General features: G+C 42.3%; 1 protein-coding gene across 1 annotated transcript in view; it reads right to left on the bottom strand.

Annotated features, from left to right (window-relative positions):
• The window catches only part of LOC126456031 (lysosomal alpha-mannosidase-like), a 189,152-nt gene that overhangs the window by 102,472 nt on the left and 63,501 nt on the right, over positions 1-23,179 (bottom strand). Inside the window, exons 7-8 of the mRNA XM_050091790.1 lie at positions 10,463-10,685; positions 6,495-6,694 (exon numbers count right to left, since the gene is read on the bottom strand). Of these exons, the coding sequence (XP_049947747.1) occupies positions 6,495-6,694; positions 10,463-10,685 (423 nt within the window). The remainder of the gene's footprint in view (positions 1-6,494; positions 6,695-10,462; positions 10,686-23,179) is intronic.

Raw genomic sequence — 23,179 nt, 5'->3', positions numbered from 1 at the left:
AAATTTCACATGTCAGAGAGTGTTTGTCCTGTCTACTACGGAGTTTAGTACACTGGTTCTCTGCAATGCATGATCAAAATTTTGAGCATCAAGGTACAAGCTCACATGAGTCCTCTTTCGGTACTTGTTCCAACTGACTTGTTCAGCAAGAAGGCCGGAAAGAGTAGTTTACCATCCACTTCAGTCATCATTGAATTGTGTTTGGGTAACCAGAGTTGAGATGTGTGATGAGTCCAGCCAGCTCATATCTTCCATGTGGCCATACTATGAAGGTGCCACAACATAGCGGAAGAAATAGGTAGATTTTAGGGGCCAATAAGTTGATCACAAGTGGTGACATTGGGTCCCCCTTCACAAACTACACTATCTGCACATAGTACACTCCACCGAAGATAAAATATCTGGAAGTCAGAAAATGCCTGAAAAGACTGGTGATCTCCTGGGTAAACTTGTGTCAATAACTTTCAAACATTCCTGTAAGGGGATACTACTAAAAATGGAGATAGTGTCATAGCTTATTAGGATGTTTAACTGCTCAGAATCTACTATCAGGAAAACCAACAAAAAATAGATCAGAGCTGCTGGTGTTGTTACATAACTGTGCTTAACACAGTCACCATAGTGTCACAAACTGAGGCCACAAACAGCTCCATCAGTCACTCCATGGTAGGAGGTACTGGTGTCTTGATGTGATTTTGTAGCTCATGTGTGCACATCCAGTCATCCATGTGGACTGGCGAGGTAGTGTTGCTCCGTCCGCATGTCTGCCTGCTTCCCCCTCCACTCCCAGGTGCATGGAAGTTTATACACAAAATGGCCATACACAAGAACAATATTGCAAACCATTGCCCCCTCACCCAATATACTTCAAGATACCCAGGTCTATGTTTGCAAGCGCAGTGCAACCCAAGTCGCCATCAGCACGTTTTCATGCCACTCAGCTGCATTCAGTGCTCAGACCCCAGGCATTTCAAAAGAGATAAATGGGGAGCTACTTCTTCATTTGTATAGAAAACTCAAAAAGTTAAGGCATTTTAACAAAATTATTCCTGGGGGTAGCACAAACCTACAAACCTATACAGGAGCTACCTGTGAGTCACAAACATTGTTTACATAACACCTGATACACAATATGTGTCATTTCACAGGTGGCTCTCCCTTTGATAGTATATCTTTTGCCAGTTACAGGGCTGGTGTAGGCAGTGGTAATTATTTTCCTTAATTTCTGCAGTCTCAGCTTTTCTTCTCAGTAACTATCCTTGTATTGCATTGTACGGAACAATGGACCTGAAATGACGGAGGGGCTTTGTTCCTGCTGTAGCCCTTAGTGGTTCACAACCCCACAACAGGCTACAGCAGTCCACTCATCCCACCTCCGCCTCACACCAGCCCCCAGTGTCCCCCCCCCCCCCCCCCCTCCTCCCGGGGAACGTCTCACACCAGACAAGTGTAACCCCAGTGTGCTAGAGTAATTATGGTGTATGCATACATGGAGATAGTGTTTGCACAGCAACCACCGACATAGTGTAACTGAGGCAAAAAAAGGGGAACCAGCCAGCATTCACCACGACAGATGGAAAACCGGCTTAAAAACCATCCACAGACTGACTGGCACACCGGACCTCGACACTAATCCACCAGGTGGAAAGCAGTGCATTAGACCGCACAGCTAACTGGGTGGGTTAACTATTCCTTTCTTCACTCCCTTTTAGTTTTCTGTACCTTTTATTATCTGGCTTGTCTATTTTTGCCCCATCCCCACCTATACCACTTACAATGCTATTAGCTTTCTGCTCTTATTAACTCTTGGATGGTGTTTTGCAAGTAATCTCTGTGTTGCTTAGTAGTTATTATGCTGTCTTGCACCTCTAAGTATTCATTTTTTCAAATCTCATCCAGTGCCATCCCCAAAAATCAGGTTTTCCTTCTCATCCAGTCTGGTAAGTCTCCAATAATGCAGGGTTCTGGGCAGCTTTTCTGAACTCTCAACATTTTCTAAGCTTCACCAGTCATTTTCCTTCACCCTTTACCTTCACCTTCAATCCTTCTACCAGAATAAGGAGCCACTAGCTCTGAAAGCTTGCAGATTTCCTTAACCTTTACATGTGTGTGTTCTCCTGCCACTACTTGCTGAATAGACTTTTAACCTATCCAATTACATTATATTTTCAAAAATTTATTATTTTTAATTAACTTATCAGTATTAAAGTTCAAAGATAACTAGAATTATTGTTGCTTTTTTTGCCACTATACCTGTTTAATTCCCAATTTTGGCACTATACATTGGTTTCCTTAATTTTTCTAGATCCGAGTGGCAGTTTTCACCAACAAAATAAACTTATAATTACAAGTGTGCATGATGTATCATAATTTCAAATATCATAAACTTACTTTTAAATACAGAATTCCTAGCACAAACATGTAGCGATAGTATCACCTACGTATGACACATTACAATAATTTCAGATATACTAATTTACATTTACATTGCAGGAAAAGACAGATTGCTACTTACCATAAAGGAGACACATCAAGTTGCAGACAGGCACAATTAAAAGACACTTACATAAAGCTTTCAGCCACAGCCTTCATCAGTAAAAGAGAGACACACAACATTCACACACACAAGCAGGCTCACCTCATACACTGATGGAGTGTTTAGGGACTAGAATGCCAACAGGCACAGCATCAGAAGGTTGTGGCACAGGGAGGTGGGGAGAAATGAGCAAAAAAGAAGAGGAGCTTGAAGCCTTAGGCCCTTCCCAGAACATCTCCACAGAGTCATTTCCCTCCTCACCCCCAGGACACCCTGCACACCCACCCTGAACGTGCTCCCCAAAATCCACAAATCCAACAATCCTGGATGTTCCATTGCAGCTGGTTATTGTGCCCCCATTGAAGGAATCTTGGCTCTCACTGACCAACACCCCCAAATCAATTTCCCATAATCTAGCCTCCCACAACAAAGACACCAACCCCTTCCTTCACCAACTCTCCATCATCCCCACCTATTTACCTCCAGGATCCCTACTGGCCACTGTTGACAACAACTCCCTATACACCAACATTCCTCATGCCCATGGTCTTATCACTATTGAACACTACCTTTCCCAGTGTCCTTCAGACTCCAAACCAGCTTCCTTATTCTCATACATCTTACCGACTTTAGTCTAACCCACAACTATTTCTCACTTGAAGGGAAGGTCTGTAAACAAATCCACAGTACAGCCTTGGGCTTCCGTATGGCGCCCTTCTAGGCCAACATTTTTATGGGTCATCTAGAGGAGACGTTTCTAGCCTCTCAAAACACAAAATCCCTAATCAGGTTCAGGTTTATTGATGATATCTCCATGATGTGGGCTCAGGGCCAAGACACCTCATTTTATTCATTCCTTCACAACTTCAACACCTCCTCTCCCAACCACTTCACGTGGTCCTCCTCAATCCAGCTTGCCATCTTCCTAGATGTTGACCTCCTTCTCTCTGATGGTTCACTGCATGGGATAGCCACGCGGTCCAGGGCACCTTGTCATGGTTCGTGTGGCTCTGCCCATTGGAGGTTAGAGAACTCCCTTGGGCATGGGTGTGTGTGTGTTGTCCTTAGCGTAAGTTAGTTTAAGTTAGATTAAGTAGTGTGTAAGCCTAGGGACCAATGACCTCAGCAATTTGGTCCTATAGGAATTTACCACAAATCACAAATTTCCAGGCTCCATCTGCACCTCTGTACACATTAACCCCACAAACCACCAACATTACCTGCATTTTGACAGCTGTCATCCCTTTCATACCAATAAATCCCTCCCATACAGCCTGGCTACTTGAGGATGGCATATCTGCAGTGACAAAAAATCCCTTGCTCAGTACATGAGGGTCTCACCAAGGTCTTCACAGACAGACACTATCCCCCAGAGGAAGCAGATTTCCTGTGCCATTTCCCCTCATAATCTCAATCCTCCCACCACCCCCAGCAACCAGCCACATAAGATTTTCCCCTTCATCACCCAGATCCACTCCAGACTGGAACAACTGAACCACATCCTTTGCCAGAGCTTTGATTAGCTATCATCATGCCCTGAAATGAGGGACATCATATGTGAGATACTTCCCAACCTCCAAAACACCCTAGGCCATCCCTATGCCACTCCAAATACCAAGCCCTTGCCACAAGGATCATATCCCTATGGAAGACCCATGTGCAAAACCTGCCCGATCCACACACCCAGCACGTCCTATTCTGGTCCTGTCACAGGTTAACCCTACCCTATCAGGCTCCACGCTATTGTGAAAGCAGCTGTATCTTTCACTAGCTCTGCTGCAATCATTGCACAGCTTTTTATATTGGTGTGACTACCAACCAGCTGTCCAGCAGGATGAATGGCCACCACCAAACTGTGGTCAAGGACAAAGTACATCACCATGTGGCACAACATGCAGCTGAACACAACACACTTACTTTTAATGGCTGCTTCACTACTGGAGCCATCTGGATCCATTCCTCCACCACCATCTTTCTGAACTGCTCAGATGGTAGTTACCCTTATAACCCGTTCTCTGCTCCCGTAATTCATCCCAGCCTGAACCTACATTAGCATACTGTCCCCACACCCTCCACCCAACAGTTTCCACCTCCTCTGTCCTGTCATCTCCTCCCCATTCTCATCTTCCACACTGTTTATTTGCAGCCCTCTGCCAATGCATCCACCCGTCTTTCTGCTCGTTTCTCACCACCTCCCTGCTCATAACCTCCTGATGCGGCACTTGTTGGCATTCTAGTCCCTGCACAATCCAAAAGGCAGGGTTCGTCTCTCTCCCCACCTGTACACTACTATCTCTTCCCCTTCCCCGCCCCCTCCAGATTGCTGCTTGTATCCCACATGACAGCTGCATTTCAGCCTGAGATGCTGCAGTTGACGGTCATGTGTGTGTGATGTGTGCTTGCTTGTGTGTGTGAACAGTGTGTGTGTCTATTTTACTGACAAAGGCTGTGGCCAAAAGCTTTATGTAAGTGTCTTTTAATTGTGCCTGTCTGCAACTTGATGTGTCTTCTTTACGGTGAGCAGCAATCTGTCTTTTCCTACATAGTTGATATTCCTACCTGGAGTTTCCATTGTTTGACTAAAACCACAATTATTTATCACAGCCAAAATTGTTATGTGAACACACAAAAACCAAACACAAAACTGCAAAGATAGGTCACATGTACAAGAAGGTACTAGCCTGCCAGGAAAAAAAACTTTAGTAGGAAGTTATATTCAGTGCCATTACAGAACTGTATGAAGTTTAAATAAGGGGTAATGTGCTCAGTGTAAGAAGAGAGATAAGGACAATGTAAAAGGTTGAAGTGTGGCAAGTGCGACTTTCTGGCATCCACCACCAGTATTTCAGTGTGATCACATGATCGGCAACCATCGGTGTTACTGAAACTGGACATGCCACCACAGCATTATGACAGGGTGACTGTGAGACACCATTGAATTTGGCAACCATTGTAGAGCAGGCTATTGTCATGCGGTCCTGAGAAACATAATCACTCAATCTTCATCCAGTGGCACAACCACCAGCATGATCCAGCATCATACACTGGCATGACTCACAAAGGAGTACTGCACTGTGTATTGATGGGCCAGAGAATCAAACTGGGATGCTACTAGGATCTTGGGTTTGACACAGGCCTGCAACACCACTGTACAGGATCAGCAATTGAGCCTAGCTGCGACATGAGCACTGCTGAATTTGTTTCTGCTTGTCCACTAGTGCAGAGGGCACCTGGTGTGAGGAAGTCCGAATGACAACTCTACACTACTCCCCCACCCTTCAACAGTACAGACACTACACAGTTATAATATGTTTCTGAAGTTACCAGAAATGACAAACATGTGAATAAATCAATAATGAGAAAAGATAGTTGTATCAGCTGTTGCTTTCAGAATTTAACACAGCTTCTTTGACAGCAGAAAGTGAATGCTGGAAAACAGATGAGAAGAAGGAATTTGGTGATGAGGAAGGAAACTTTATTCCAACCTCCTGATAATCAATATGCAATAAGACATTATTTCCAGAATTAAGTAATTAGTTTACTGTGGTGGTACTGATGGGAAACAGGTAAGTGTTGAGTTTATACTACTCTTAGTACCAGTCACAGAGTAACCTGTTTATTATTTAGCATAATGATTCTTTTAACACAATTTTCTACTGACAAACAACAGGCAGAGAAAGGCAGTTCATATGATATTACTTCACCCTGAATTAGACTGATTCTTTCTGTATTACATCTTTTACACGTATCAATTGTATTTCCATTCAAGCAATTGAGCTAGACTTACCCTCGACCATCAACAGATGAATCTTAAAACCATCTCAAATTTAACTTGCTGTCTATCATTAAATCACAAATAATAACTGTCTGCTAACACTTTCTAGTCAGTACTGCTAAAAAATAACAACAAACTTCTATATGAGATGAGAAAAATTATATGAAGTATAAGGTAGCTTACCTGAGAGCATTGTTTGTTATTTTTTCACATCCTGTAATAGCTTTATGTAAAATGAGTGCATAATCATCAGCAACGTGTTGCTTCTCAGTGCCTGTGATCGCATCATGATGCTGCATTATGCCTAAAGCATCTCTTAATGCATCTAAATATTTCAGATATTCGGTGTTCAGTGCAGCCAATACAAAGAGTTGCTTACATACCTAAGAAAATAAAAAAAAGTTTTAATGCTGTAATCATTAGAAACAGAGCACAAGATGCATTTATGTGTCCTTCTATACCATGCTAGTATTTGGCTTCAGTGATTCAGGTGCTAATGATTAACATTTTAAGGCACTCAGAGGTGTCTTAATCAGCATCCTTGCTGAATGTTCCAACAATGCAGTAGTACCATTTGGAGGATGTCCAATCATGTCAACATATGGGAGAGCAAGAAAGTCGGCCTCTCACAGTCAGATTTTGCCAGGCTCCTGTCAGAGGTCGGCATCAGTTAACACTGGTGGTAGTGTGGTGTTTTAACAATGCATAGCAATTAAACAGTGTATGGTACTGTATAAAGAGCAAATAGCAAGACTATTTGTATCTGGGAAGGAAAAATAAATTACATCTTCATTTAGAACCAAATCAATTACAAAAGTGGTTGAAGTTATAATGATAATTTGTGACTGGTTGTGTACATATTAGATTAATAAGTACGGCTTCAAATATTCTTGTTACATGTGTTTGGCTGTATGTTCAAACAAATGTTAATTAAGAGAATTATTATAACAACTAATATTACAGTAGCAATGTTCCAATAATGCATTAGTTCAAGATTTCATCTTGTTTCTCCTACTCCATCTATTTCATCCTTTTCATGATTTTTCCCACATGTTTGGATGTATTTTTGCGATTTTTTTGGATGTATTTCTACATTATTTGTACTTGTTTTTATCCTCCATCATGGTTCCTTGCTCCTTCCATCTGTGTGAATACAGAAAAGTTTTCTTATCCTTAGCCAGAACCCAATCCCACATACCGTTCCTGCATTGTTGCTTGGCTCATGGAATCTCCCTCCACCCCTGTTGCCTCACCATCAAATTACCCATGTCTGGCTGCCACCCTTCCTGCCACAGTGACCTCCATCTTTCCCAATTCTGCCAGTCTTTAGCCCTCACCATCACAGACCTGCAAAACCATATCAATCAGACCCAAACCTCCTTGCAATACATCCTCTCCATCTGTAAAATTCTCCTGCTATGCAATCCCAATTTCCTGGAACCAAAGACACACAATGAAACTCTTACCCTGCAGGAACTTGAGCAACATGTGCAATGCCACCTCAAAAAACTCCCCAACCTGTTCACTTACTACTCCCACCTCAGACTACCACTATCCACCACCTCCACAACAACCTCCAAACCTCCCCCATGTCCCCTCATAGCTGACAAACCTTGCCTCGCGGAACTACTACATTTACCTCACCCTCAAAAACTCCCTCCTATCACCATACACAATCCACAACCTAAACAAACCTGAAAAACAACCATGAACCTTTCCTCCAAAAGCCTTAGCCCCACAGAAGTATCAGTCCTTTCCAAAGGCCTCACCCTTTGCCCCACTCCCAAATTAAATCATGCAGGACTTGTTGAAGACCTTCTCTCACTCCCTCCAGTGGAAACACATTTTGCCACTAATACTACCAATCAGACTCAACCAAAGACCAGTGTTAAACCCTACCTGACTCAGTTCACTCCTCAATGCCCCCAAATCACCCTCAGCTAACTTTGCAGAATTTCTTAACCTCAAACTTTGTCTTACCATTGTTCCTCAAATCCCTCAACATGCAAACTAATCTTACATTTGTGGAAAGAACTGCAATCCACCACCTAAAAACTTGTTCCAACCTTATAATCCAGACCAACACCTTCAGCCCATTATCTGTTATGTAAAAGATACCAGACTTTTCCTCCACCGGCTCTCTCCACAGTTGCTGTTCCTTTACCACATGGTGCCCTGTCTGTCACTTTACACAAACATCCCTAATGACCATGGCATTATCACTATTGAACACTATCATTCCCAATGCCTTATGGATTCCAAATGTACAACCTCATTTCTTATTCCAATGACCAACTATATCCAACCAACAATTACTTCTCCTTTGAAGACATTACCTAGAAACAAATCCTGGGTATGACTATAGACACTCACATGGCACCATCCTATGCCAACTTGTTGTTGGACCATATAGACGAATCCTTCCTAAATATTCAGAATCCCAAACCACTCACCTGGTTCAGATTCATTGATGACATCTTCATGATCTGGATTGAGGATGAGGACACCCTATTCACATTCCTCCAGAATCTCAACACCTTCTCCCTCATTCACTTCAACTGGTCCTATTCAACGGAACAAGCCACCTCCCTTGATGTTGACCTCCACCTCAAAGATGGTTACATCAGTACCTCCGTCCATATCAAACCTACTAACCACCAGCAATACCTCCACTTTGATAGCTGCCACCTGTTCCATTCCAAGAAGTCCCTTCCCTACAGCCTAGCCACCTGTGGCTGTCACATCTGTAATGAGCAGTCCCTCTCGAAAAACACCAAGGGCCACACTGAGGCCTTCACAGGCCATAATTACCCTCCCAACCTTGAACAAAAGCAGATCTCCTGTGTGTTATCTCTCCTGTCACCCACCACTTCCCAAAGTCCCACTGTCTAGCCAAAGAGAAGCATTCCCCTCGGGCCTCAGCAGCCCCAGGACTGGAGCAACTGAATCACATTGACTGCCATGCTTTCGACTACCTGTCGTCATGCCCTTAAATGAGGAATGTCCTACCCTCTCTCTTCCCCACCACTCTGACAGTGGTATTCTGCTACCCACTGAACCTATACAGTATCCTTTCCATCCCTAGACAACCCCTGATCTCAACCCCTTGCCCCCATGGTTCATATCTCTATAGTAGATGTAGATGCAAGATGTCTCATGTATCCTCTCACCACCACCTACTCCAGTCTGGTCACAAGCGCCACCTATCCCATCAAAAGTGCGGCTACCTATGAAACCAGTAATGTGATCTACAAGCTAAGCTGCAATCATTGTGCTGCAATCTACGTGGGCACGACTACCAACAAGCTGTCTGTCCACATGAATGGTCATCGACAAATTATGGCCAAGAAACAGCTGGACCACCCCAATGCTGAACATGCCATCCAACACAAAGTTTTTCATTTCAATGACTGCTTCACAGCCTGTGCCATCTGGATCCTTCCCCCCAACATCATCTTTTCTGAATTCCACAGATGGGAACTCTCCCTGCAATATATCCAGTGGTGGATACAGAAAAACCTCAAGGAGGGGGCACAAAAGGTATCTTGAGCTACCTTTACTTTACCATAGTAAAAAATAATCAAGTCACGTGCAAAGTTAAAGAAAGTTTTTTTTTAACTGATTACACACATATACAAGACAATCCCATCTTGTGACATAAAAAAGTTACAATTGTGGTTCTCTTTCTTAAATGATGAATTTATGCACCTATTCTTCCTGGCAAATTGGTTAATTACAACATCAATAGGACAATCAATGTCAGGGTGAGTGTTCAACAGAGCTAAGCTATTGAGTCGATCTTCCTTCATTGTCAACCTCTGGCATGTCTTTGCTCGCTCCAGTGTTGAAAAACTTCTTTCTCCTGTAGCAGTAGATGCAGGTAGACAAGCAAATATTTTGTACAGCATGTGTAGAGTGGAATAGTTAGATCTAGGACAAACAGGCAACACTTGCGTAACAGAATCATGATCATTAAGGGTGTTTATGCTTGTTTGCTTGTATTGAAGAATCTCTCCCATTAGTCTCTTTTTAATCACAAAATAGTAGAATATTTGTGACTTTTCTTGAACAAATGCCAGACAGAATAATGTATTGAGGTCACTAGAATGGTGATTTCTTCTTTATCATAAATATAGTCTGTGGATCAATACCTGCAGATAGTTGTTTCCTAATCTCTCAAAATATTTGAGGTTCGGTCGTGAAGTGTAGAAACCAGTCCAGTACGAGTGATAATCTGAACCGTAAGGAAAGAAATCATCATATTTTAATGGCCAAGTAACATTAGCTTCATTTACTGCTTTCAGATAACATGATGGTGTCGAGTAGAGTACATTGATCGTGCTTCCTTTCTGCTGTTGTCTTTCATTGACATACCTGTAACATAAATAAAAGATCTTAATGGAAAAATCAAACAATGGAAAATCCAGGATGGAATGTAACAGTATTATGAAAAGGAAAGTTGCCACTCACCATATCAAGTGGAAATGCTGACTCGCAGATAGACACAACAAAAAGACTGTAACAAATAAGCTTTCTGCCAGTATGGCATTCATCAAAATAGATGACAGACAGACAGACACACACACACACACACACACACACACACACACACACACACACACACACACACACAAACTCAAATGCACACAACTGTAGTTTCTGGCCTTGTTGGCCTAAAGCTTATTTGTGACTGTCTTTTTGTTGTGCCTACCTGTGACTCAAGATCTTAAGGGAAGAATTACTCCTAATTAATTTACTGGTTTATTCACATTTCATGCCTGATGCCTGACTGAACTACCTCTCCTTTACAAGCCTTCCCCACCCTACTCAGTTCCAAAGGTAGGATTTTTTTAAATTGCATCTATGAGCAGCACTTGGAAATACACATCTTGAAGGTAAGATAAAACAAAGGTAACATAAAACAATTAGTATGGCCAGCAAAAAATCCTCTCACCAAGCAGCAGTGGACAGAAAAATATAGAAAGGTAAAAAATTATTTACTTTTGGAATGATATATGGCAAGAACATAGGAGAGGAGCAAGCCACCAGTGGGCTCACACTGATGCGGTCTGGGGGAGTTACAATTAGCGCACAGTGAAGTGGAGGAATGGAACAGAGCGAGAACAAGATGGAGACTGAGGAGAAAGTGTGTGTGTGTGTGGGGGGGGGGGGGGGGGGTGAGGTTGTGGGTGCGGGTGTAGAAACAATGAAGTTGGAGGTGTGGGGACAGGGGACAGGGTGCAGATGAGTGTGGCACAGAGGCTAGTGGACATTAAGGCCTGGAAGGTTTCTGAACTGTAAGGACACTTTCCACCTACATAATCCACTGAAGCTGATATTGGTGGAAAAGTCGGATGGGGGTTTGGGGGAGAGGATGGAAGAAGGTGAGTGGATCCTGATGGACATATTGTGAAGCATCCATTGAAATTGAGAATGTTATACTCAGCAAAGTCTTCTGTCACTGGGTGGTCAATTCTGCTCTCGGTGATTATTTAGAGGTTGCATTCATTCAAGTTGACAGTTGGTTAGTGGTCATGCCCATGTAATATGCTGAGCAAACATCTGTAGCCCTATGCTTTATTTTATGTCAGTTATGCAGTGGTCTCTTTTTCCTTAGAAGCTTCTTTACAGTGACTGTATACCAAGGGGGGTCCCTCCCATTATGAACTGTTGTACTGGGTACATATCCAGTGCATGGCCACCTATTCTTCTAAATTTGAGCCATAGTTCCTTCGCGTCCACGTGTCATGTGCCAAAAGTTTCAAGTTCCTCACTAAGATACGAACTACTGACTTTTATCTTGTTTACCGAACATATAGATCTTTCTACTTGTTTTAGTTGTCCTTTCTACTTTGGTACTCATTGTTGCCACAATCACATCACTGATACCAGTTTCAATGCAGACATCTTCAAAGAGGTGAGGTCCATTTGTTGCCATTAGATTCAATATATTTCCATCATGAGCATGGTTTAGAACTATCTGATCTAGATAGTTTTCAGAGAAGGCATTTAGCTTATTGCACCCACCACTAACAAAACTGTAATTTTGCCCAATTGATTGTTGGATGATTGAAGTGTCTGCAGATTACAGTATGATTGGGGAGCTTATGTGCAAGTGAACTGAGATTTTCTCTAAAGTTTTTGGTTACTTCAGGAGGTGAGTTCTGTGGGCAACAGAAGGATCCAGTTATCATTTTGTGCCCACCCCTGATACTGTGGCTTGTCCAAATAATCTTGCATGCAGCTCCAGTTTCTATCTCATTGGATTTGAGGTATCTTTGGTACTGTGGCAAATACACCATCTCCATTTCTTATTAGCTTATCCTTTCAATAAACACTTAAATTTTCTCCAAATATCTCACAGGTATCAAATTCAGCTTTCGGCCAGCTTTCTGCACCTAATATTGTGTTGTGAATGCTTCAGCAGTTAACTGCTAGAATTTTAATATCTCATCTATAGGAGCCATTAATTTGGAGTTTACACATATATTTCTGCATCACATATAGCTGTCATTATCTGGACTGGATGGAAAGTTTCCCAATACAAAAAAAACCTTCCATGCACATCACAGACAGTCAGCTACCTGGATAGCAGCCTCTGATGTATAGTGAACACTTGACCCACTTATGGGGACTCCACAGTTCTCAGTCCTATGGCACAAGTCCAGTAAGTCACAGAACCCTTGCAGTCTGTGCTCAGTCCTTCCAGCTGAGTCAGAAGTAGGGAGCCACGATCAGTCCTGGGGATAATGCTGCAAATTGTGAGCATTGTTGAAACTCAGTGTGCAAGGTGGATCTTATCAGCCTTCTTTGCCAGTTGCTGGAATGATCCAAGCACGACTTTGGAGCCCAAACAACAGGCCACTTTTGTTGAAATGAGTGCCTATGACGCTCCCATACCCGGCATACACAATCTACATCTACATCTACATCCATACTCCACAAGCCACCTGACGGTGTGTGGCGGAGGGTACCCTGAGTACCTCTATCGGTTTTCCCTTCTATTCCAGTCTCGTATTGTTCATGGAAAGAAGGATTGTCGGTATGCTTCTGTGTGGGCTCTAATCTCTCTGATTTTATCCTCATGGTCTCTTTGCGAGATATACATAGGAGGGAGCAATATACTGCTTGACTCTTCGGTGAAGGTACGTTCTCGAAACTTTAACAAAAGCCCATACCGAGCTACTGAGCATCTCTCCTGCAGAGTCTTCCACTGGAGTTTATCTATCATCTCCGTAATGTTTTCGCGATTACTAAATGATCCTGTAATGAAGCGCGCTGCTCTCCGTTGGATCCTCTCTATCTCTTCTATCGACCCTATCTGGTACGGATCCCACACTGCTGAACAGTATTCAAGCAGTGGGCGAACAAGTGTACTGTATGTAACCTACTTCCTTTGTTTTCGGATTGCATTTCCTTAGGATTCTTCCAATGAATCTCAGTCTGGCCTCTGCTTTACCGACGATCATTTTTATATGATCATTCCATTTTAAATCACTCCTAATGCTTACTCCCAGATAATTTATGGAATTAACTGCTTCCAGTTGCTGACCTGCTATATTGTAGCTAAATGATAAGGGATCTTTCATTCTATGTATCCGCAGCACATTACACTTGTCTACATTGAGATTCAATTGCCATTCCCTGCACCATGCGCCAATTCGCTGCAGATCCTCCTGCATTTCAGTACAATTTACCATTGTTACAACCTCTCGATATACCACAGCATCATCTGCAAAAAACCTTAGTGAACTTCAGATGTTATCCGCAAGGTCGTTTATGTATATTGTGAATAGCAACGGTCCTATGACACTCTCCTGCAGCACACCTGAAATCACTCTTACTTCGGAAGACTTCTCTCCATTGAGAATGACATGCTGCGTTCTGTTATCTAGGAACTCTTTAATCCAATCACACAATTGGTATGATAGTCCATATGCTCTTACTTTGTTCATTAAATGACTGTGGTGAACTGTATCGAACACCTTGCGGAAGTCAAGAAACAGGGAATCTACCTGTGAACCCGTGTCTATGGCCCTCTGAGTCTCGTGGACGAATAGCGCAAGCTGGGTTTCACACGACCGTCTTTTTCGAAACCGATGCTGATTCCTACAGAGTAGATTTCTAGTCTCCAGAAAAGTCATTATACTCTAACATAATACGTGTTCCAAAATTCTACAACTGATCGACATTAGAGATATAGGTCTATAGTTCTGCACATCTGTTCGATGTCCCTTCTTGAAAACGGGGATGACCTGTGCCCTTTTCCAATCCTTTGGAACGCTACGCTCTTCTAACGACCTACGGTACACTGCTGCAAGAAGGGGGGCAAGTTCCTTCGCATACTCTGTGTAAAATCGAACTGGTATCCCATCAGGTCCAGCAGCCTTTCCTCTTTTGAGTGATTTTAATTGTTTCTCTATCCCTCTGTCATCTATTTCGATATCTACCATTTTGTCATGTGTGCGACAATCTAGAGAAGGAACTACAGTACATTCTTCCTCTGTGAAACAGCTTTGGAAAAAGACGTTTAGTATTTTGCCCTTTAGTCTGTCATCCTCTGTTTCAGTACCATTTTGGTTACAGAGTGTCTGGACATTTTGTTTTGATCCACCTACCGCTTTGACATAAGACCAAAATTTCTTAGGATTTTCTGCCAAGTCAGTACATAGAACTTTACTTTCGAATTCATTGAACGCCTCTCGCATAGCCCTTCTCACACTACATTTCGCTTCGTGGAATTTTTGTTTGTCTGCAAGGCTTTGGCTATGTTTATGTTTGCTGTGAAGTTCCCTTTGCTTCCGCAGCAGTTTTCTAACTCGGTTGTTGTACCACGGTGGCTCTTTTCCATCTCTTACGATCTTGCTTGGCACATACTCATCTAACGCATATTTTATGATGGTTTTGAACTTTGTCCACTGATCCTCAACACTATCTGTACTTGAGACAAAACTTTTGTGTTGAGCCGTCAAGTACTCTGAAATCTGCTTTTTGTCACTTTTGCTAAACAGAAAAATCTTCCTACCTTTTTTAATATTTCTATTTACGGCTGAAATCATCGATGCAGTAACCACTTTATGATCGCTGATTCCCTGTTCTGCGTTAACTGTTTCAAATAGTTCGGGTCTGTTTGTCACCAGAAGGTCTAATATGTTTTTGCCACAAGTCGGTTCTCTGTTTAACTGCTCAAGGTAGTTTTCAGATAAAGCACTTAAAAAAATTTCACTGGATTCTTTGTCCCTGCCACCTGCTATGAACGTTTGAGTCTCCCAGTCTATATCCGGCAAATTAAAATCTCCACCCAGAACTATAACATGATGGGGAAATCTCCTCAAAATATTTTTCAAATTATCCTTCAGGTGCTCAGCCACAACAGCTGCTGAGCCAGGGGGCCTATAGAGACATCCAATTACCATGTCTGAGCCTGCTTTAACAGTGACCTTCACCCAAATTATTTCACATTTCGGATCTCCATCAATTTCCTTCGATACTATTGCACTTCTTATCACTATAAACACGCCTCCCCCTTCACTGTCCAGTCTGTCTCTGCGGTATACATTCCAATCTGGGGTTAGGATTTCATTACTGTTTACATCGGGTTTCAGCCAACTTTCTGTCCCTAATACTATATGGGCGTTGTGACCGTTTATTAATGAGAGCAGCTCTGGGACCTTTCTATAGACACTCCTGCAGTTTACTATTAGCACATTAATATTGTTATTCCCTGTTGCATTTTGCCTACTCCTACCCTGCCACATCTCAGGAGGCGTCTTGTCGGGCCTAGGGAGGGAATTCTCTAACCTAAAAAACCCCCATATGCACTACACACGTACTCCGCTACCCTTGTAGCCGCTTCAGTGCACACCTGACCTATTCAGGGGGACCCTACATTTCTCCACTCGATAGCGGAGGTCGAGAAATTTGCACCCCAGATCTCCGTAGAATCGTCTGAGCCTCTAGTTTAAGCCTTCCACTCGGCTCCAAACCAGAGGACCGCGATCGGTTTTGGGAACGATACTACAAATAGTTAGCTCTGATTCCACCCCACGAGCGAGGCTTTCCGCCTTCACCAATTCCGGCAACCGCCTGTACGAACTGAGGCTGCCTGTACAAACTGAGGATGACCTCTGAACCCAGACGGCAGGAGTCATTGGTGCCGACATGAGCAACAATTTGCAGTCAGGTGCACCCAGTGCTCTCTATCGCCACCGGCAGGGCCTCCTCCACATCTCGGATGAGACCCCCCGGCAAGCAGACAGAGTGAACACTGGCCTTCTTCCCCGACCTTTCCGCTATTTCCTTACGGGGCTCCATCACCTGCCTAACGTTGGAGTTCCCAATAACTAATAAACCCATCCCCCCGTGTGCCTGCTCGGGCCTTGCTGAAGGAGCGGCCACATGTCCACTCACAGGCAGAGCGGGCGATGCCACACGGCCAGCCTCAACATTTACCCTTCGCCTCGTGCGCCGCGAACGCCGCTGAACCCGCCACTCCCCTTGGGGAGAGGGTGGCCCAACCGCGCCCGGTACCCGCGAAGATGTCTCGACAGCAGGGACAGTGGGTGAAGCATGTAACACGTGGGGTGTACCATGCGATGCACCAGACTCCCCACTGCCGCTACACTCCGAGGCAGCAGCCTGAAGACGGCTGACCGTGGCCATCAACATGCTCAACTGTTCGCGAACAGTGGCCAGCTCCTCCTGCATCCGTACACAGCAGTCACACATCCTATCCATCCTAAGAAATCAATTTACTGTAGAGAGTTAATCAACTTTTAACTAGACTGCTAATTCACTAAAGGCAGCTGATTGTTGACTAAACTGTGGTTGCTAGCCACATCTTGTAGAAAACAATGAAAATAGCACTACCTGTCTCTGGACTGTATTGAAAACAAACACTAGCACTACTGGCACTATGGTTGACTAAAGTGACTCTCTGACTGTATTCAAAACAAACACAAAATCTATGAACACTATCACTAACAATCAACAAAGCTTCCTAAAAGCAAAAAACACACGGAAGAAAAAGTGACAAGTAAGAAAAATACAGTTAATACTTAAATTAAGGTAGCTCACTGCACAGCAGACGTGAAGCGGACGGCAGTTACGACGACACAATGAGTGCACCTGGTATTTCTTTCTGTCCCTTGCTATCATTTTAATAAGAGGTACCATTATTCACCATATGTTTGAACTGCTGATGATTAATAGGCCTGTATCCTTTTACATTTGCCTTCTCTTGACACCGGACAAAGCAGGTTTCCCCCGAAACAGGTGAAGTGAGTCCCACTGGCTCAGTTTCAGTTTCAATGAAAGACAGCACATGAACTTGTTGGTTAGGGGGATTGGTATAGCACCCTGAGTCCTCCCTGGTCTCTGTCCACCTGGGACAGGGTGCCTAGATCTACTAGTGAAAGGCCACTTGCAGTCAAGAGGATAAGTAATGATGGATCCTGCACTTCCTGCAGAGAAGACAGCATCCACTTGAGAGGATATTACTTGAGGTATCTATGGCACTACAGGTACATGACTCTCAGCAGCTCTTCCTGCAAACCTATCCACAGCACCTGCCAATCATTTGAAAATAGTCTGCACTACTTCCAGCTGCTTGGGAATGTCAAGTAACTCATCCTGTGTTCAAGAATTCATTCACAGTGGAGCTGCACTGTGGCTAGTGTAATGTTTTACTTGGCAGTGAACAAATAACTTTAAAGTAAGTCTGCTAACTAACTTTTAATCTTTTGATCTAAAAAATTACAAAGTTCCTATCAAATACACGAGACAGTATTTCCATTAAGGCAATAGAAAAACCTGTGGTAAATATTACTAGTTTCATAAAACATTCTAAATGTTAATTATAGCTCCTAACAAACTCTAAAATAGAGTTAATTTACAACAACTGTAGATAATATATTCCTCTTGAAAGAGAAAACTAAATGTGAGTCAATATGTTAGTTACAACACCTGCTACAGTAACTAAATTAAAAGAAACAATTTATTATTATGAATTAAATTATGCACAGGACAATGGTAACTTCCAAAAATTCTTTATTATTATTATTACATATTAAGCATCCATTCATCAAATCTTTGATATATGACACAGCTTATTCTTACACTGTTTTAAATACATGCCGTATAACAGTAACACTGCTTCAATAACATAAATGAAATGTAAATTTATTTGCAATAATATATACTGAAATTTGGGGTGGTCTAATGTCTATCAGTACCTGTGTGTCACAAACAGTGACTTCTTATGTAGTAAATTATCCACAACACTCCTAACTTATGCAAATTTTTGCAAATATAGTGTTGTAAGTGTCCAAAATTTCTCAAAAATAATCTGTTTTTCATGTAATTAAACAATGAAATTAGAGAACAGTTGTTTTGAATGAGGATAGTCCTATTATTCTCAAAAATTTTAAAAGAGTACACTACATTTAAGCCTACAATTGACAATTACAGTTTGAGTTAATTGCAGTACTCACAAATGTTTGAAATTTCACAATATACCATAATACAAATGAGTATTGATACACTTAGTGAAAGATTATGAATAAGTGATACAAACAGCAAAATATTTGAATCTAGAACTTGAAATCAGCACATGAATGTAGCACACGCAATCTCACACAAAGAAAAATTCAAATTTTAGCAGTAGGACCTAGAGCAAGGTCATGCTGGAGGCACTCAATTCCTGGAGGTAACAATCCAGCACTGAGTTTGCAAAGGTCTTGTTAAGGCCTTCACATAGTCCCCACCCTCCAAACATAGTCCAAAAGTAGATCTCTCATGTCAAGCCAACGTTCCACTAATCCTCTAACCAGTCCCTTTAAGCTTTTAATAATAACTGAACTCATTACCCAGTATCACTGTTCATGAAAGCTTTAGAAACTTCTCATTGTGCCCGAAAATGAAAACTCACTACCCAGAATACTTTCCTTACCTCCCGCAGTAGTGTTTTGTTGCTCACCCAATCTAAGAATCATCCTGGTCCATCCATGTGCCACTCCTACTACCAACCCCTGGACACATGAGTCATGTCACTATGGAAGATCACTATACAAGACCAATTCTATTGACCCATGTAGCAATTCTTACTCCACTCCTGCCACAAGCTTATCCAATACTGTCTGAGGGAAGTGCATGTGTGAAAGCGTTCTTCTAATGAACCACCTCTCCTGGATCATTTTTATATACATTTATGTGGGCATGAGCATCAACTAGTTATCCGCTCAAGTGAATGGCTATCACCAAAGAGTAGTCTAAAGCAGAGTTGACTATCCAGTGACAGAACATGCTCCCGAGCAAAATGTGCTCAACTTTAAAGGCTGTTTAACAACCTATGTCATCTGTATCCCCATCCCCATCCCTCCAACTGTACCAGATTCTCTGAATTACTTGCTTGAAATTTGTTCTTACAATACTACCTTCAATCCCATAATTCTTTGGCCATATCTTCTGTCCCAAAATCACCTCCAGCCCTTGCCCCATGTTCATAACTTCACTCTTTCTACACACACATATGTGCCACTATGGTTATTTGTGTGAGGGTGCATTCGTTATGGCACATTTATATCCAGTCTCCTCACTTTCTCGCTTTCCAGCCATCAAACAGCCTTTGGTGCACCCCTTCCTCTCCCTCCTCATCTTCTTTCTCCTCTCTCTCACTCCACTTAATGGACAACTGTTCATCCCAGCGAAGCTGTAGTTTCAGTAAAAGGGCGACAACCATTCATCCCAGCTCGGCAGTTCTGGTACAAGAGCTGTGACATAATGCTTTTCTTTTAGTTAGGTGTTTCTCCATCCATTATAAACAATGATCACTGTAGGGGTCACAAAGTAGATTCTGTGCAGGGTATGGTGGTCAATGCAAAGAGATGAGCTTTCGTCTGAAGTGCTGGGCAACTCCAGTGCACATCTAGTGATTGCACTGCTATACACAATATGGCATCGCAGTCTCCAAGCATTGTAGGAGCAGGATGAGTTTTGCATAGCCAGGCATGAGAGATTGTTTACAATGCAATTAAATTTATGTCGGAAGAGGCAAGAGAGAGAGGATAAAAATTCCATTAAAAAGTATCACACTGGACTTAAAGAAGGTTAAATAAAGAGAGTGCAAAAGTAGTTGCTGGTAGCTATGACAGTTTATCTACTCCAAGATAAAAGCAGAATGGAAATGGAAATGAAGTCGCTTACTTCTTGACAGAGCATAGGGGAATGATGCGGGAGACCCGCACTGCCATACTAGGCAAGGTCCTAATGTAGGTGGTTTGCCATTGCCTTCCTCTGACGATAATGGGGATGAATGATAATGATGAAGATGATACAACACACAGTCATCTCGGGGCAGGTGAAAATCCCTGACCCCGCTGAGAATCGAACTCAGAACCCTGTGCTCGGGAAGTGAGACCACTACCGCGAGACCACGAGCTGCGGACTAAGGTGAAAAGAATCTTACATTTAGCTAATTTCAATGAATAAGGTTTGAGGAGACTGATACATACTTTTCATGTGACAATCAAACAGCTTCCTTCAATAAAAGTCTTATTTTTCCATCATAAGAGAAAATGCCTCCTTTAAAGGAAGAATTTCTTCATTACAGCACCTATTTCACAAGTCAGGCTTCTGGTATGTCAATTTTTTAATGTCCATGTATTATTTACATATTTTTGTGTAATTAACATGTCTAATATGCACTATGTGGTGCAAAGCATTGGATAACAGGAAAGTGTTTGTGCAATATTTAGAAATATGCAGTACATGTATTGACTATTTAAATAAAATAAAAAAGTTCTGTGAAGATGGCAGACCTACCATACATGTCACTGAAACATGGATCAAGTGAAAGAGTAAAGGCACTAATATCAAAATGACAATGTCTCATTACATTCCGGCTCGCAAAAGAGTGTGCTACATAACATCAGCTTTTAAGATTGGTGAGGATAGACAACTACACCCAAGTCCAAAGAAAAATTCAGAATATTAGCTAAATTTGGATTCCGTAGAAATGTTGGAACACGTGAGGCAATACTGACCCTATGACTTATCTTAGAAGCTAGATTAAGGAAAGGCAAACCTACATTTTTAGCATTTGTAGATTTACAGAAAGCTTTTGACAATGTTGATTGGAATACTCTCTTTCAAATTCTGAAGGTGGCAGGGATAAAATACAGGGAAAGAAAGGCTATTTACAATTTGTACAGAAACCAGATGGCAGTTACAAGAGTCGAGGGACATGAAAGGGAAGCAGTGGTTGGGAAGGGAGTGAGATAGGGTTGTAGTCTCTTCCTGATGTTATTCAATCTGTATATTGAGCAAGCAGTGAAGCAAACAAAAGAAAAATTCGGAGTAGGTATTAAAATCCATGGAGAAGAAATCAAAAATTTGAGGTTCGCCGATGACATTGTAATTCTGTCAGAGACAGCAAAGGACTTGGAAGAGCAGTTGAACGGAATCGATAGTGTCTTGAAAGGAGGGTATAAGATGAACATCAACAAAAGCAAAATGAGGATAATGGAATGTAGTCAAATTAAGTTGGGTGATGCTGAGGGGATTAGATTAGGAAATGAGATGGTTAAAGTAGTAAAGGAGTTTTGTTATTTGGGGAGCAAAATAACTGATGATGGTCGAAGTAGAGAGGATATAAAATGTAGACTGGCAATGGCAACACAGTGAAAGAACTGGAAGCAAGGTGTAGCAAAGCTAATGCAGTGAATACTAAGCTACGATCTACTCTCTTCTGCAAGAAGGAAGTCAGTACCAAGACTAAGTTATCTGTGCACCGTTCAATCTGTCGACCAACTTTGTTGTATGGGACCAAAAGCTGGGTGGATTCAGGTTACCTTATCAATAAGGTTGAGGTTACGGATATGAAAGTAGCTAGGATGATTGCAGGTACTAGTAGATGGGAACAATGGCAGGAGGGTGTGCACAATGAGGAAATCAAGGAAAAACTGTGAATGAACTCTATAGATGTAGCAGTCAGGGCGAACAGGCTTAGATGGTGGGGTCATATTACACGCATGGGAGAAGCAAGGTTACCCAAGAGACTCATGGGTTCAGCAGTAGAGGGTAGGAGGAGTCGGGGTAGACCAAGGAGAAGGTACCTGGATTCGGTTAAGAATGATTTTGAAGTAATAGGCTTAACATCAGAAGAGGCACCAGTGTTGGCACTGAATAGGGGATCATGGAGGAATTTTATAAGGGGGGCTATGCTCTAGACTGAATGCTGAAAGGCATAATCAGTCTTAAATGATGATGATGATGATGATGATGACTGGCAATGGCAAGGAAAGCGTTTCTGAAGAAGAGATATTTGTTAACATCGAGTATAGATTTAAGTGTCAGGAAGTCGTTTCTGAAAGTATTTGTATGGAAGTTATGGAAGTGAAACATGGACGATAAATAGTTTGGACAAGAAGAGAATAGAAGCTTTTGAAATGTGGTGCTACAGAAGAATGCTGAAGATTAGATGGGTAGATCACATAACTAATGAGGAAGTATTGAATAGGATTGGGCAAAAGAGAAGTTTGTGGCACAACTTGACTAGAAGAAGGGATCGGTTGGTAGGACTGTGTTGAGGCATCAAGGGATCACCAATTTAGTATTGGAGGGCAGCATGGAGGGTAAAAATCGTAGAGGGAGACCAAGAGATGAATACACTTAGCAGATTCAGAAGGATGTAGGTTGTAGTAGGTACTGGGAGATGAAGAAGCTTGCACAGGATAGAGTAGCATGGAGAGCTGCATCAAACCAGTCTCGGGACTGAAGACCACAACAACAACAACAACAGCTACATTTCATATGCAGCAACATATCAGGTAATATGCATCAAACATAAAATCATAGCGACCCCTATTCTT

Source organism: Schistocerca serialis, chromosome 1, assembly GCF_023864345.2.
Source record: "Schistocerca serialis cubense isolate TAMUIC-IGC-003099 chromosome 1, iqSchSeri2.2, whole genome shotgun sequence".
Lineage (NCBI taxonomy): Eukaryota > Metazoa > Arthropoda > Insecta > Orthoptera > Acrididae > Schistocerca > Schistocerca serialis.
Note: the sequence above shows the minus strand (reverse complement) of the source record. Positions and strands in the feature narration are given on the sequence as shown.